The sequence below is a fragment of the Pleurodeles waltl genome, chromosome 3_1 (assembly GCF_031143425.1).
Source record: "Pleurodeles waltl isolate 20211129_DDA chromosome 3_1, aPleWal1.hap1.20221129, whole genome shotgun sequence".
Classification (NCBI taxonomy): domain Eukaryota; kingdom Metazoa; phylum Chordata; class Amphibia; order Caudata; family Salamandridae; genus Pleurodeles; species Pleurodeles waltl.
In genome coordinates this window covers 832,839,183-832,856,683 of record NC_090440.1, presented here as the reverse complement: position 1 = coordinate 832,856,683, position 17,501 = coordinate 832,839,183, and the positions used below count along the sequence as shown (strand labels likewise).

General features: G+C 42.9%; 1 protein-coding gene across 2 annotated transcripts in view; it reads right to left on the bottom strand.

The window, feature by feature from the left end:
• Positions 1-2,367: 2,367 nt before the first annotated feature.
• LOC138284672 (uncharacterized) overlaps positions 2,368-17,501 on the bottom strand; it is a 215,988-nt gene continuing 200,854 nt past the window's right edge. For both annotated transcript variants that reach the window (XM_069223739.1, XM_069223740.1), the window contains 2 exons: positions 11,759-12,067; positions 2,368-4,548 (listed from right to left, as the gene is read on the bottom strand). In XM_069223739.1, coding sequence (XP_069079840.1) covers positions 4,235-4,548; positions 11,759-12,067 — 623 coding nt within the window. In that variant the 3' untranslated portion in view covers positions 2,368-4,234. The remainder of the gene's footprint in view (positions 4,549-11,758; positions 12,068-17,501) is intronic.

Sequence of the window (17,501 nt, the reverse complement as noted above, 5' to 3'; positions counted from 1 at the left end):
ATGTGCTTACATCTAATATTCAGGGATAGTGATGTGTGTTTTCGATACTTGCAACAAAGCAAAAACTCACTAATATCACTGCAAATAACCTCTGTGACACCCTCCCATTTCTCATATATCAGGCACCGTTTTTGGTCTTAAAGACCCTTTTTTATGGATTCTGCGTGAAACAAACACATTTCTCTGAAAATGTCAGTAACAGTCCCTCACACATCACCCACATTAAATATAAATCACCAAAAAACAGTACTAAAAACAATATAAGAAATGTTCAAGGTCATCAGGGCAAGACTTTGCAGTAAATGGAAGTGCTTTTTAATCTGTGCACCCAGACCTCTGAAATGCAGGCAGAGCACCATCATCCTGCTGTGTGATGAAAGCAATGCTGACGAGTAAACAGAAAAGAATCAGGACTGGGATAAGCATTTCCATTTATCCGTACTGCTGCCTCCATGACAAAAGAATGCCCGATTGCAGCGTTCCCATCTGCAACCTTTCTCTTCCAGTCTGCTTTGTTTCAATGCAGTTTGTTTGCTCTGCGTGTGCATAGCCTGTAGCGTAAGGTGCTGGATCTCCCAGCCTTTGTTCACATGTTCCTGAAAAAGCCTACTCATTACTCAAATATTAATGGTCTACGATATTCATTTGTATCATTCCCGTCAACCGCTGTAAACCGAGTATAAGCCATACCTCAATGTCGTTGAATAAGCACTGTTTTAGACAATATGTTGTGAAAATGAGAGGAACAGATATGCAGTGATCGCCCTTGTGCACCCCAATTTGAACCTTTGTGGTGAATTGAATTTTAGAAGGCCATGCTTAGACTGTGCTTAGATTGGCTCAAGGTCATGTGACTTTAATTCCACAGCCATATTCTGCTAATCCTTTAACCTTGACATGACTCATTAGAGGACCAGGTACTGATAATTCCCACATAATTCAGACATTGCCCTTGATCTCCCTTTGGTACCCGCTGCACTTTCCTCCTGACTTTTGACCCAGAGGCTCCAAGGGCTGTGCAACGAACAGAAAGTAAATAATGCTCAAGAGACATTTACTTATTGCACTGTCGACTCACTGCCTCTTCTCTAGCCGGTCAGGACAAGTAAAGCTGTCCAGCCGTAAGGGCTGGAAAATCCCACTCAATTTCCCGGATTTAAGCCCTCCGGAGTCTCCTATTCGCTTTTAAGGGTCGAGGTGGGGGGAGAAGAGAAGGAAATATTTTATCCTCTTCACAGCGTGACGAATTAAGGAAAAGACTGCTGTGGTATCAGCTCCTGGTGCAATGGGGGACAACATATCGGAATTTTGCCTTTACTCGACTTTTAGCCATTTTAAGAAATCTGATCTTACGCATCTTTCTCTTTTGCACATGAGGCTTTTTGAGTTCGGGCTGCTCATTGCATCCATAGTGTGCAGTGCCCATTTTGCAGGCGACGTTGTTCTCGCTCCAGGTCTAGATTCAGAGCTCTAGTATATTTCTGGCCAGTGAGATTCAGAAGGGCAGAGGCCTATTGCAACCAGGGTAGTGAGACTAATTTAAAGTGCAAAAAGTGCCAGCAGCTCCTACTTCCAACTTTCTTTCAGTCACTGGACTTAAAACACAACAAAACGTAAAAGCAGGCTGCTCCGCTGAATGTGAAATGCTAACACAAGCAGCGCCTCTGAGAGCAGAGCCGAACTAATGGAACTGCGCAACCGCCGGGCTGGTGAGTGTGCACTAAAGAGAGTTTTGGGGCCACACTAATATTACATAAATAGCATCTGGTGCCACAGAAGCGGCTTACCTGCACTGAAGGGTGGGCGGATATTGCCGTATTTGCACCATGTACCAGCTCGTACTTAATTCGAGCCAGTGGTTGCCCCTTGGGACCAGCAGAACTTATTTTTGGGGACCAACACTTGTTTTTCCTCATTAGATATTTACCGAACTCAAGAGAGGGAAAAACACAGTGATAAGTCAGACGGAGGAAGAGAAAGACGGCTAAACCGTGGCAAAGAGAAATACCGGAGCCTTTCAGAGTGAGATAAAGGGGCAGGGGGTGTCTGAGAGAGGATTAGAGGCGGTGGATTCAAGACTACACAGCCTTGGTATTAGGTGCAGCGACGTTTAGCTGCACTGGTCGGGACTTCTGAGCAGAGTTTCAGGTATTAACACTCACTCTGGTATCAATTAAGCACTGCAAGTTACTAATGCACTATTTTTTCGCCTCTCGCAGTTGTAAATGCGAAAGTCCCCTTCATATTCTCTGGAGGTACTTTCATTAAGCTTCACGAACACTGTCCCCAGCCTGTCCTCACATTCCAGATAATATGGAAATCACAGACAACATTGCAGTTGCTACAATTTTTTTGATTCCTTTTTTTCTGCTTCATATTTTTTATTTGAAAGGAAAGTACTTCATCTATTGTTAAGTGTCTTCCACTAGATCTCCAAGAATTCTCCCCACAGAGCATCTTCTGCAGCGGTTTTAAAAGCATATTCGGCCTGCAGCGAATGTTTTTGGTTCTATGCATTACAATAATACCACACCTCCATTTTGCCATCTTCAAGATATTTTTGAAAATGTCACAGCAGGAGAAGACCATTCATCAGTGTTGCAAGCATCCCGCATAAAAGGTAAGGTACAATGATCCGCAGTGCAAGCCGCCTTCACACCGAGACCAAGAATACACTGGCATCCACCCTGCAAGATTCCCTCATATTCAAAGCAGGAAGATTACCAACATTAATAGAACTAACTTCCCTCACACACAGAACAGGTGCCCTACAGGCATCGGTTCTTCAATCCGTCCCCACAAATAGACAGAAGTTCAAACACCCAGACTACAATCTTCACGAACAGAGAGCATGTACAGCAAAGGCATCCGCAGTGCAACCTTCCTTCACTAACAAGGCAGGTACAAAATAGGGATGCGTCTGTATTGCAAGTTTCCCTAACCCATATAACACACACAGGACACAGATGTTTGTCCCCAAGACGTGTCCCTACTTTCAGCATCCTTCACTTGTTTTCAGTCTTCAGACTTAGCTGGCACTGGCAATACCAGTATAAGCTTCCGTCACACACAGGCCCACACCACGCAGGCACACTACACACACCTACAGTCCAAGCTTCCTTCATACAGACACAGCAGATATTATACAGGTATGCTGCTGTGCAAGCATCCTAACAAACAGGTGCAGTACATTTACCCATAGTACTAGCTTCCCTAAAGCACAGACGAGGTATGATACAAGCATCTGCAGTGCAAGATTGCTTCTTACAGAGTAGACACAGAACAGGCATTCACAGAGCAGATACAGTACAGGCATACGTAGTTGAAGTTTGCCTCACACAATGCTACAGTACAATCACTTGCATGGCAAGCTTCAGGATTCCCTCACACACAGAGCAGAAATAGCCCCAGCATACACGCAGCAAGCTTCCCTAGCAAACATAGCAGGTACAATACAGGCATCTACAGCTGAAAGTCCCCTAGTTACAACAGGTTATTCTTCATATCATCAGATATTGCACTGGCAACAACATCTACGGAACAAGCTTCTCTCTCATACAAAGGATCAACAGTACAGTACAGACTTTCCTTATCTCACACACAGACCGCATAGAGCACTAGAGACAAAAGTGCACACAGTGGAGACTACAAGCGTTTACACACACTAGCTTCCCTTTGCTCACACACAGAAAATGCACAGAAACTACAGCAGTACAAGTTACAAAGACAGACTGGGTACATCAATGGCAGAGGTGGACACGACTCGTTCACAAAGACCAGGTACAATGAAATCATGCATAGCGCAAGCATCTCTTACACACAGAACAGGTATAAAAGCAAGTTTCTCCCACACAACAGGTACAGTGCAAGCAGCTGAGGTAATATCTGTCTGTCTATCTATCTATCTATCTATCTATCTATCTATCTATCTATCTATCTATCTATCTATCTATCTATCTTAATATTACAACAATCCAAATTATCGGTTTTAACTGTTTGTACAGTGCATTTAACATAGCATTTTAGACAATCCCATTGAAGACCAGACATAATGGGGTGTCAATGTCTTGTGCTCTTTGAGGAAGAGGATGTGAGCGGGGGTGGACAGAACAGTCATCAGTTTTTGCCAGAAGTCCTGTTAGCACACTCCATTAAATGATAACCTTAATGTTTAGTTACACTTCTCATTTTCAGTTGGTCGCTGTGGTTTCTTAAATTATGAGCTAGAATAGTATTAACTATATGTTAGTGCATATTTTCTCTCCACTAAAGTCCCAGTCTGTTGGTGCCAAACCTCACACAGAAAATCAGCCTCCTTTGTGCCTCTAGCTGTCACCACCAATTCACTGTTTAAACGGTAGAGGCCATTTTCCTCAAGTGTAAGTGTTTCTGTAGATTGCTCAGAGTCAAAGACAGTCCATCCTCTGCTCCACAAAATACGTATATCTCTGGGGGAAAATTCAGTCGCTGAACAAGACAAGGTAACACGTTCTCCATCACTTAGATTGTGCTTGTTGCATTTTATCTCCGACACCTGGGGGCTCATTGCTGCACATGCGGAAAAACAAACAAAAAAATCGACATATAAATTATTCTTTTATGTTTCATTATAATGGACGTCGACTGTGGATCAAACATAGAAAAACATATCCATTCATTTCTTTTCTGAAGCACTATACTTCTGCGTTTTTAAGTGGGTTTCAGATAATCGCTAGCATCATGCAAAAACATTGCTTAATGGCAACACACTGTGTGTCTCGAGCGGTTTACGTGGCTCCGGAGTTACAACTCTTACTTTTACTTAACAGTACATGAACATACAATCCTGGAATTTCTTAACAGTGGCAAACTGCACAATTTGTTACTATTTGTTTTCAGGGCGCAACGCTGCCCGCCTAATCTCTTTGTATATCTCGAAAGCATAGGTCATTTGCCACATGTTCTCAATTTGGCAAGTATCCTTAGCCGCCACAAAGTGCCACCACAAAATCACAGAAGGGGCTGGCATCCCATTTGTGACCAGAGCTCCACAAAAGGTTCTGACAAGCAGAACCTTTCTGTGCCACCGCTGACTGCAAATGCCACGTACATGAGTGACACTCCAGTCTGTGATCGTGTCTGAGTCCAAAGCTAGACTTGATCCTCTGGTCTGCAAAGACACAGGAGCATATTAGTTAAGACAGCCCCCAATTATCCCTAGACATTTTTCAGTGAAATACCATGCCCTACTACATTTACTGGACTCGTCCCTCTGACCGTGATGTCGAGGCTCAAACTGTACTCACCCACAGCGTTTAACTTCCTATCCCATTCTACCCAGTATTGTTCTAAGTTTATCACTAATGAGGTCTGCCTTATATTCCCTCCCTTCAGCCCCCGAATGAGCCAAAACTAGTCCCCTCTACGTTTAGGAACCCAATGACATCACATCTATCCGTTCTTTACATTCTGAATATATATGAACATACAATGTGCATCGGAGAGTGTTGTTTAACATGGATGCATGAGTGAAAAGGGGATGGATGACAAGGTGACTGGTGGAATCCGTGAACTGATCTCACCTGGCTAAGTTAAACTGCAACATCATTTTGTGGTGTCAGCAACCGCAACACCATGAATCTGGATATAACGAACAAGCATATCGCCTGGATTCCCTCTCGGGTGATTAGTGAGCTATACAAATCAACATAATATTAACATTACATGGGCCTCTCTTCACAAAAAATAATACTTGTGACTGTATTAAGAGTAATAAATCCAGGGAATTTATCACATCTTGCTCTAAGACGACGGAGCAGAGATTTCTTGCACTGTATAAGGAATTTCCATCAATCATTAGCAAAGCTTCAAAGGTAAACGATAAACTACAGTTTGTCAAATTACAATATGGAATGTGATTGCAAGATGACTGAAAACAATATCTAAAGTGGTCATTTCTTGTCATCTAATCTTTTCGAATTTGCTGCAGAGAGACATGCTAAACATAAGCCAAATACCATCAGAAAAAAACATAAAATAGCCACCATTTATGCAACAACCTTTGTACAGTTCTTGCAGGCTGAAGATGACAGAACATGCATATCACTGTTTCGATATTCTCATAAGTATGAAGAGTCTGTCCGAACTATCATATAACATGGAAAGAAGCTGCAATTATTAGGCATGCCACAACTCCATAATACTGTATTACAGCAGCACCGTCAATAGGACGAGGTGGAAAATACATATTCAGTTAAGCTATAAGAATTCCAACCAAGCAAGCACCTGAAAAGGAGGAATCTGTGTAGGTTTACCTTTTCGGGTGACTCCGTCAGAAAACATTTAAAATAGCTAAAACAAATGGAGGAGGGGTGTAACCACCTTGTGTAGCTGAGGTGGTTTAATCAAGGTTTACATCAATCAGATACACTGATACTATAATTTATTATTTATTTTGTTGGGAGTCTTTATAAAGCATAGCTCTAGCCCCACAGAGCAAAAGAGCGTTGTACCTTGCAAAAAGACACATAGCCCATACGTGAAAATAAAAGAGATGTGAAGATATTTTTTATAATGAGACGTCAATCCAATATAAGTGAAGAAGATGCCGAAGAAAACACAATATCTCATGAGAAGGAAGGGAGAAGGGAAGCTGTTTACAGAGACAGGGAGTTTGTAAAGGGTTGGGTTTTAAGATATTTTCTCTATTTCAACAATAAATGAGAAAGCTGAATTTGTGGTAACTATGTCACAAATGTGGTTTATGAAAAAGTTGTTCATCTCCTCGGACACTGTCACCACGCTGGTTCTGTCATGTTCTCTCTCTTACAGTGACAGCTATTAGATTCTCCGGCTCTGCCGTATAGGTGTGAAGTGGCTCTTTGGGAGAAACATAGACCTCTGGCAGCAAATGGCCTGCTTGCAGAACTGGACCAGGAAGTTAGGAAGGAGGTACATCTGCAATATCTCCCTCATCCACACTAACTGGCAGTTTAGGAAGGTGAGGTGAAGGTGAAAGCAAAGATGGGCACATAGAAGAGACAGGAACCGCAAACTGTGGCTCTCCCACCCCAAAACAGGGATATGGTGTGAGCCTACTCTGAAGAAGACCCGACCAATACAGAGCTTGGCTCAAATCACTCAAGGAGTTAAAGAGGTTCAGCACAAATTTCATGGGGTATCTTGCTGGAAGGACAGAGATTTCTTATTTCCATAACCTAGCACCTGGGAGGGTAGGAAGAGAGCCACATAGTCCTTCAGTGAGCCTGCCATCTCGATAGACTCACTTTATGGGGTTTTCTGGGATAGTGTGTGGTATATAAAAAAGGAACTGTTGAAAAAGAGAGTTGAACTAAAGAGTGTGCACCTTCTGAGGAGAGATCTGTCTTATCAGCAGTGGCTAGTTAGCGGTGGCTGAAACAGCTCCGACCCCAGAGATTTCAGAACACAAACGAACTTTGAGAAGATCAGAAGAGGATGAAGCTGCTGCCTCTCTGCCAGTGGAGGGGATTGCGGCCTAGCCTGTTTTCCTTTTTTATCCACCCACAAACTGGAAATGCTCTCAAGGCTCAGGCCAGCTGGCCTCACGACGGTCCAAGGGGCATTAGGGACAAAAGGGGATCTTGTTGAAGAACTAGCTAACCAAATTACACTGCCTCGGATGAAAAGAGTTGTAGAGTTTGGCTCCCACTGCTGTCTGCCCCTTCTATATTGGAAGCTGTCCTCTCCACTCTAGGAGCTTGAGAGCGGGCAAAAAAACATGGCTTTAGCATCTAGGCAAAGTTGGGAGTTAGAAAAAAATCGACCTGCATAGAACCAGCACAAGTTGCCAAAAGAAAAACAAAAAAGATGATACGTGGAATGCCTGATTTAATCTCAGCCACTGGTACTCAGCCTGCATTTCAGTTAATCATTTTTTGCCCACCATGCTGTTCTAGACTGAGACAAGTCATATGCAAATCGACCATGGATTTGCTCCAATAGCAGAAGTCCAGCATGAACTGCCTGGCCAGGTCTCCTCCAGATTGGAACTTATACAACTGCAGACCAGTTTTGGCCTCACTACAAAGGTATAGATTGATTTGTATACTATAGTGAGCATGGAACCCACGTATGAGTATATATGTCACACTTAGGGCGTGGCAATGAGAAACAAAAGATGATGATGGGTGGAGTCCTTGAATTGATCTCATCTACATGTAATTACTTTGGGTCACATTCGAGTCAATTGTTTTTTAATGCGCCATGCCTCTCTAGACGAGATATCAGCCATATTCAAATTAGCCATGAAAACACTTCAATAGGAACACAGTCCTACCCAAATTGGGAGCTCAGGTACTCTCCAGAGACGAAACAGGCAATCCCAGACTGGTTACCCGAGAGAAGACAATCTTCAGTGAACAAAATTCCACGTTTGGCATGTGCCGAGTGATTAACTTTAGCACGTTGACAATTCTTGGTCCTTTCTAATATCAGAACTTTAAAAATTCTTATTATATTGCTGGTTATCCTTATTCAAGTTTGATCATATTTTGGAATTCTTTTTTTTTTCATTTTACTAAATTGATTTAGATATTTTACTGGATGACTTACCGACTTTAATGTTGTTTTGGTACAACTTGCTGAAATGCTCTATATATGCATTACTCAGCTGAAAAGCCTACTGCTTTGTGCCATTGCTATCATGAGTAAAATAGGGGTTTCGTCAATGAAAATATATACCTAACAAGTCACTGATCTATTAATTTTGTGAGGGTTTATGCCTTGCCCTTCTCCAGTTAATAATGCAGGATCTCATATTAGCAATCATAGTTTCCATGTTTTAAGGAATGGTACATGCAGCGGGGAAAATGTTCCTATGTTTTAGGGATAGGTACATGCAGTTGAGAGCTGTTTAGCTGATTCTCATAGCTTACAAGCCCCAATACCAATTATCAAAGCCAAAGGAGCAGGGGGACTTCATAGCAGAGGGTTACTCTTCGGGTCACATGGTAAGTTCAAGGTATGTAATAAAAAACTGGAAACTAAAAGGAACACATATAACGATCTCTATAAATCCTGAGAAACTTTAAGACTGAATTGAATGGCCTTCTTAGCAAGAAGGCCAAGTGAATTTCAGTTTTCAGATACATCCATGCTTTTTAGCCCCCTCACAAGATCATATTTTCTCTAGAGCCCCAAGTTCCAAGAATTTCACACAATGGCAGGGATGCCACCTATCTCTGTTCCTCTTCTCTGGTGCCCTTGGGATGCTTGTTATCATTACTTAAAGAACCTGTCAGTCAGATTTGCATACTGCCACTATCAATGTCAAAGTGGAAAACAAAAAGCAAAAATGGGATCAATTAGACATGGCTGGAATCTGACTGATTAAACAGGGCATAAAGTATGGTGCTTTTATGTCAATTGAGGATCTCAAGCGGTCCCCTAAAACTACCAACAATGATTTCTAAAATAATCTTAAGCTAAGAATTTGTTTATCTAAAAATTGAAAGAATACTAGACAAATATGTAGGCCACTTGGCAGATGATAAAGTGTTATTCACAGACAGATATTGTAATACAAACCCAGGTTGAAACCCAAAACTTTTGATACAAAGTAAATGGGTCTTGGAAACTCCTTTGACCCTGAAAAATATAAAGTGATCCAAAGACCATGGAAATCCATACACCGCACCCAAATATAAAATCAATCTCGTCTAGAGTAACACAGCAGAGTGCTGGGGTGGCAGCAAAGGTTAGTTGCACACACATTATGGTAATATATATCAAAAGTATGAATTTCCAGTAACATGTTTTAACAGTCTAGACAAAGTATTTTCCCAAAAGACAGGAGACCTAGCAGCACTTAATACAGACACTAAATATTAAGGGCCAGGAGTTGGTGTGGAAAGTGAAAAATTGCGACTGGCAGTGTAGTGTTAGAGTTAGTGCAACAAAACAGTCACACAGATATGTACTATGGATGCAACCATCTAATGACTCCAACTGTTGCACACAAGAAACAATTTGCCCCCAATTGTCAGAAAGGATGGACTTGGGTGAAGTCCTTAGGGGTGGAAAGAGAAGGGGATATGAGGCCTAAGCACAAAAGGAAACAAAGCCTACATTAGTGGCATGTCTATTTATAAAAAAGTGAAAATAATGCTCTAAAAAAGAGTCACTTTCTAAATGTCTGCAAGTACATGGGAAGCATTGAAACTCAGCAAGACTGACAGTTTTGAGATTTCAAAGTATCAATGATTAACAGTGGTTTTTGTGTGTGTGTATTGTGACAACTTCTTTACCTACACTCATCAGGCCCTCCCTCACTATGCTTGCCTACCCATTATTGCTTCTAACAAGAAAGCCTCTTCCACAATCTAGTGCCTATTTCCATGACACTCAACACCATGAAAGTCCCCACCAGCTGGTATAACAAGCTGCAATATCCCCTCGCCAGGTAAAAAAACACAATAGCTAATTGCTAACAGAGACTGTAATAAATGCGATTTCTCAGGTAAAACTAAGACTACCACGATGTTCTTCTTCTTCAAAGGAAATATACATAATATATCTATATGCACCTCAATCACTGACACCAATCATCGAGAAAATGCTAAAAACCTGTCTCTGAGACTGTAGAGCAGCAAGGAGAGGACCAAACTGATGATTAACAAGCTTGAAGTCATGCAAAATGTGTTTACATTATACAACAGGAGGCAACTTTGTCTCCATCAGTAAAACTAATCCTCCAAAGGGAAAGGAAGAAGAGACAACGACACATGATTCAACCTACTACTTTTCCCTACAGATACTATGGAAACACGGATTATCTTCTTTGCCAATGCAATGCTTAATCATACCCTTATTGGATTTAAGAGACACACACTCCAGAGAAATGTTCAGTGTTTTGTGCAACAATAAGATGTTCTCCCAGTGATGGAGGAGAATCCAGGAGCTGTGCAGAGTGGATGGTTCAACTCTGATGTCGATGGAAATACACAGATCCACTGACTATTGATATGACTTTTAGCATGCATTTTCGAAACAATTACAATATGCTTGGAAAAACGTGGAAAAAGACATAGACCACAAGGAAGCCATGCATCACCTTGGCATTCAGTGGTGACCATGCAGCCAAGGCCAGGCAGTGGTACATATACGGGAAGACAGGCAGCACAGTAGCAATATAAATGTTATAAAACAGCACGGAAGTGGTGTATTATTCCTAGCACGGACATATTATCTTGTAATGTCCCTAAATACACTGAAGTAGTAACTAGCAAAATTAGAATAAAGAAATAAAAACAAAAATAAAAGTAACTACTACTGTCAACACGTATTTGAATGAGTGTTGAAACATCACCAGTCTTTTACATAAACCATGCTAAAAATGTAGCAAAAATTCACTCACATCCCGACAAACGCCACTTCTACCTTCAACTGCATTTTACCACATTACCTGGGCCCACTGCAAATGCTCCCACGGATATGCTGTACAATAGGCTTTTTTTAATATCAGTTTTAAACATATTTTCCAGGTATTTCGAAAGCGAAACCAACAGTGGCAACTTTTCAAGCTCGTATTCCGCGATTTTAACTCAGTCTACCAGACTCAGGATTGCAAACGCTGAGGAAGGCACGGACTTGGTGCAGTTTATCATTAGCCAATAGAGTCAGAGCAAATACAACAATGTATTTTGGACAATACACTTAGCAGCACCTTTTTACCAGCAAGCAGAGCAAAGAGTTATTCAAAGTGTAAAAGTAGTCTGGCAACAAAGTGCTTCGCGTTTACCTTCCAATGGAAGAATCATGGGGTGCGTGTAGGTTTCTCGTGTCCCCTTGTTAAAGAGCTCGAAAATAATGTCCTTTTCAAAGTATTCGGCCGTCACAATGAAACGAATAACACTTTCTATCGTGTAACCCCGCTCAGTTGATGTTGGTCCATTATTCTGAATTTCTTCTGAAAAAGGGCAGTCTTTTTTCGTCCATCGAACAGCAAAATCTTCACTGTTAAGCTCACTCACAGTGCATTTCAAAGCCAGCATCTTGCCATACTGGGGCTGCGGCGGTTCCATGGAAAAGGGAGAAAACAAAGGAAACCCTGAAGAAGAAAAGAAAGAAAAAAAGTCACACTCAACTTGAGAACTCCTACCACATACAATTTTAGACACTTTAATAGAAATGATCACATTGAAAGAAATTTCTTCGAAATATTTACTTGTTCAATTGAAGGCTAAGAAAGAAGTGGTGAAAGTCTTTAGAGTCTGATGAGTATGGTTTGTGACAAAGATTGTATGAAAGAAAAAAACAAGACAACAGGCCTTTCCCATCTATGCAACCAGGATCTGGAACATTATCTCGTTTCCATCAAGGCTGCCCAACCCTGCTTCAATTTAGGAAAGAGTTAAAAGCTCACCAGGGCCGCTTCAGACCAGTGCGACCTGTGCAGCTGCACTGGGTGCCGACTTTGGCGGGAGGCGCTGGGTTTAAAAATAACTTATGTGCTAATGTTCCGACTGTGGAGAGATCGGTATCTTGTCTATTGGCAGATTTGACTCATCAGAAAGGACAGAGGGTTACTGTGCTTGCTGCAAAGAACGTGTACCCTGCAGATCACAGAACTAAGTGAGTGAACTGAGCAGCACTATAAAAAACAAAATGTATCTGTATAAAAGTCATCCTTTTAGCCCTGAGCACCCCAATTTTTTGACTGACACCGGTGTTACCGACTCTGAAAGTGCCCTGGGCTCTGCTTACCAGACCCAGGGCCAGTGCTCTGTCCTCTAAATGTACAAGGTATGTGTTAAATTTCTAATTTGCAAAGAAAACCTACCTGTAAGTCTCTAGTATATGGTAGGGCATGTAGGTTAAGAGACTCCAGTGGGCTTAATTCACTTAAGTGCGCACTGCTGTGGTAGCAGGCATAATTTTAAAGCCAGACCTGCCTTATTATGATAGCTGGTGACCGGGTTAGGATTTGAGCATCACTTCTATTTGGTTGATATTTTTATTGCCCTTTTGCACTAGCCTAGAACTGGACTGGTGTGCAAATGAAAATAAAGCTCCCTTGGTAAGTATGTTTACACTATTATGTTTGTTGGTCTGCTGCATTAATCATTTTGAGTTGTATGATTTTTTAACTGTGCAAGTGTGCAAATGAAAAATATTCTTAACTGTTTATACCTGGTTATATTCCTGCGAATACTGGATTTAATTTGCTTGATCTGTAATCTTGATATATTATTTTAATGTACTACAACTGTCTGCGATGATTATGTATCTATGGAAGGCCCCTGATACTTCATTTTCTCAGGTGGAATGAGAATAAAGTCCCAGACCTCCTACAGAGAAGTATGGCACATTGGAGCACGGGAGATCCTGCATCTTTACTGCCATTGAGCCGAGCCCTGCTGGAGGTGCTGAAGGAGGGCGGTACAGTAGCAGAGAAGTGGTGGACATCGAATAGGGCTGGTAATAGCCCCCTAGGTAATGGACGAGGGCACCGGTGAAGCGGTGGGCAGCCCCTGCAGTCGGGATTAAAAGACTGCCTAAAGGCCGCACTTGCATTCCCCAGTTGCTCCTGATACGTGCAGGGGCGGCTCCTCCGCTAGGCCAGAGGAGCGTCGCCCGCCCGTCTGCAGCAGGAGCTGCAAAAGGTTTATAGTAAAAACATAATAAACTCTGTTTATTAGGTTTTTACTATAAAAGAGGGCGAGGCCACAGGCGTGACGGGGTGGACTCATTGCCCATGTATGTTTCGCTGGCCGTCTCGGCCAGTCAAACATACTTGCGCAGTAGGGTCTCTCCATCCTGACACTGGGTTGCCGGGTTGGAGAGATCAGGCAGAGACTCCCAGTCTGCCTGGGAGCGCTAGGCTGGGCGCTCACAACCAGTCCTGATGCTGCTTTGAGCATCATCAGGATTGGCTGCAGGGCAGACTGGGAGCCTGTGCCTGCAGCGATGGAGGAGAGCAGAGCGGATGGAGCGGCGCGGCGTGGAAAAAAGGTAAGTTTTACTTTTATTTTATTTGTCCCCCTCACCACGTACGTCCCACCCCTTTTCCCTCCCGCAAGCCGCGCCTGGATACATGCCGCTGCACTTCACGCACCCTTCCCGGGTAGACACAAACACAAGCTCTGGAAGAGCCAGCTCTCAGCACACTTGGAGCTTCTAGACTTCTGTTCATCGATGAAAACCATCCGTGGGAAACACAAGCTGCAAGAAACAACCACAGAATACTTGAAATGTCACATTACCTAGTGCCAAGTTAAAGTTTTATGACTGCAGCATTTATTACACGGCCGCTTATCAAGAAAAGGTTCAGTTTTACAGCCCTATACTTAAAAAAAACGAACACACAACAGTGCATTCTGGGAGTTGTAGTTTTTACTCAATGTAACAGAGCTAATTAAAGTAGCACATTTGAACAATGTGCTGGATTGAATATTTGAGCATCTCCCTGTGGCTACGCGAGGTGCTGCTGCTGTCTTTAGGCTGGGGTGGCATTACGTCCCCCAGTCTTCCTTGGAGAAAGGTAAAGAAGAGCCCTTAGAACACAAGCTTCCTGCTGACTCCCGCAGGGCGGGACGCGCTGGATTGCACATTTGAGCATTTGCCTGCGGCAAAGCAAGGGGCTGCTGGTGTCTTCTGGGTGAGACTACATCCCCCAGTTTTCCTTGGAGTAAGGAGAGGTGGAGCTCTTACAACATGAGCTCTTTAGTGCCTGTTGACTCCTGAAGTGAGGGACCTGACCTATCTTCGGCAGCCATCATCCTGATGAGGCTGGGTAGGGCCACAACTCTTGGTTTCCGTCTCCATATCATCAAATAGTACTATTTTGCAGCTTTCAGCAGGAGGGCAATGTCTTGCTGACCCAGATACATTTTAGACTTAATCAGTTCACCCGTTTGACTGACTTTTTTTTCCTCTAAATTGTCCTTACCCTATTGGTCGTATAATGGGGAAAAAGAAAATAGCTGGGAGTTCTTCCACCTCTATACCCCCTGCTAAACCTACCACTATTGACCGTATGCCCTAGCATGCTGTGGTAGTCATTAAGACCAAAATCGCTTTTGCTGAGAGGAGAATTTCATTAAACCTTGGGCGCGGACTGGGTCCAATTGTATTTAGCCATATGAGGACTTTACTGTTGAGTTTAGGGCAGCTCTCGCCAATAGCCCTACTTCTATTATCACCCCTCGTGTAAACAATGTTATATCATTCAAACCAGTTAGTTCAATACTGTCGACTAGATGTTCTTTATACCCTACCCCGCCACTCCCTGCAAATCTAAACATGCTATCCGGCCAAAGAATTCCAGCATCATTGTAACAACATCAGTACAGGTTGCGGACTTGACAGCTTCCATTCCTTCCTCGCACTTACAACGCTTGATAACAAAGGAGGACATTGTTAGGGCGGTGGAAGGCAGTGTGGCCTGTCTCTGTGGAGGTCATTTTGAGAGATTAACAGCACTATTGAAGGCAGAAATATGACCCCTAGTTTCCTATTTAAATTTTATTGACGAAAACTAGCACTTCTTGTGTCTGAGCCCATTCCATCCATACATACAGACATGAGTATTAGACAGCTAGAAGGTCGCTGTATATGGCTAAATGTCGATGAGGACCCCATTGAAGGTCAGGCCACAGCATCTAAATGTTTTGGAGCCGGGGCTCCTGTACATACTAATGTCCATACCTGTGATAATCTATCAGCCTAGCCTTTCTCATCCTGTTCTGTTACAGGAGCACTGTTGGCACTGGCAGCGAAGGCTGCATTTCTAGGGAGCAAAGTAGGGAGGGGCTTACGAAGGGTCCCTAACTTTCCACATCTGACCAGGCTGTTGTCACGCTTACCCCCGCAGCCTGCTCCCCTTCGGCAAAGAGTGAATGAGCCTGGCAGTGAGATTTTTAATAAGACCTTAGATTGGCTCGCACGACACAAAGGGTTGCCTCTACACCTAGCTAAAGATATCTTGATGGTTCGGAGATGCGTGTGGGTAGGCCCCAACCCCAGTGAAACCCCTGGTGATTGCGTCATTGTGAATTTTAGATTCCGATTTTTGGTGCATAACCTCTTTTTTGGCCTGAGCCACTGTACTACAGGGAGAAGTAAGATTTCTTTGGTCCCTTTGGCTACTTTTATAAGCCTCCCACCCCCTGTCCCCAAAGACCTATTTATCCCCAGATTTGTCAACTATCCTGCCCGGACACAGGGGTTCAGCTATGGTCTCCTTTGCATCCTTCTATAGCTCCCTCTAGTAACGTAACTACTGAGAGGTCAACAGGTTTACCATCTAGGATAGTCACCTCACCTGCTATCCTAAAGACTAAATGACCAGATGTACTCTCTGACACAGACTGACTCCCGATAAAGTCCAGCAAAAGTATTGATCTAAACCCTGCACTAGAAGTCACCCCATCTAAGAATGGCCGGAGGGCAGTATGGCTAGCCGGTTTGAGGCTCGACCTTTCACAAAAATTAGCTGGAATTTTGTAGGGCTTATGGCAAAAATGAAAAACAAGAATTGGCTAACCTTTATTTCTAGGTTTGACTCTATTGACCTGCAGGACACATGGGCTACTGAACCAATATCCCGCGAAGGCTACATGTTCTATCGCAGTCCAACCTTGCCCTCCTCCGTGAGGGGTAGAGCTAAATGAGGGCTCGCTATTTAGATTAGTTTGAGCCTACAGGTTGAAGCTACAGTTATTGATTCAGGAAGTCTGGCCTTGCTACCCCTGCGAATACAGGATACATTTTCATGCTTTCCTTTCTATAGCGCTAATTTTTACAATAATGATTTTGTGAATAGTATTTGTAGCCATTTTACACATTCGTTTAATTTCCTTTCCACATTGCAGTCTGTAGGCAACGCAAAAAAAGCCTAGCTGCTTTATTTCTTGTGTGGGATTTTTAATGCCAAGCTGGGCGATTACAACTTGGTTTCAGGGGGTCAGACGGATGAGCCACTAGGGAGGGTTAAAGATGGTAGGGGGCAGAGCTGGTGTTATATACTGCTGCATTGGATTTAGTTGATTTAATTAGTAGTAGTGATAGAGAAAGCAGTTCCATCATGCCCTCCTTTAGAGGTCTGGAAGTGACTTGATTATTGACTATATGTTTGCTTGGTGGCGAGATTGTTCAGACTGAGTGAGGGAATCACAATGCCCTCCCAACCACGGGGTCACTCCAAATAAATATATACTGTAGGAGGCTGGCCTGGCTTATAGTGGGTACCAATAGTACTTACACCTTGTGCCAGGTCCAGTTATCCCTTATTAGTAGATTAGTAGTGTTCTAGCAGCTTACGCTGATAGAGGTGGCTATTGCAGAGCAGCCAAGGCTGAACTAGGAGACATGCAAAGCTCCTACTATACCACTTATATCATATAGGTACTATATCATAAGAAAGACAATACTCAGAGTTACTAAAAATAAAGGTACTTTATTTTAGTGACAATGTGCCAAAAATATCTCAGAGGATATACTCCCTTAGGAGGTAAGTAAAGTACAAAAAGTATACACAAGAA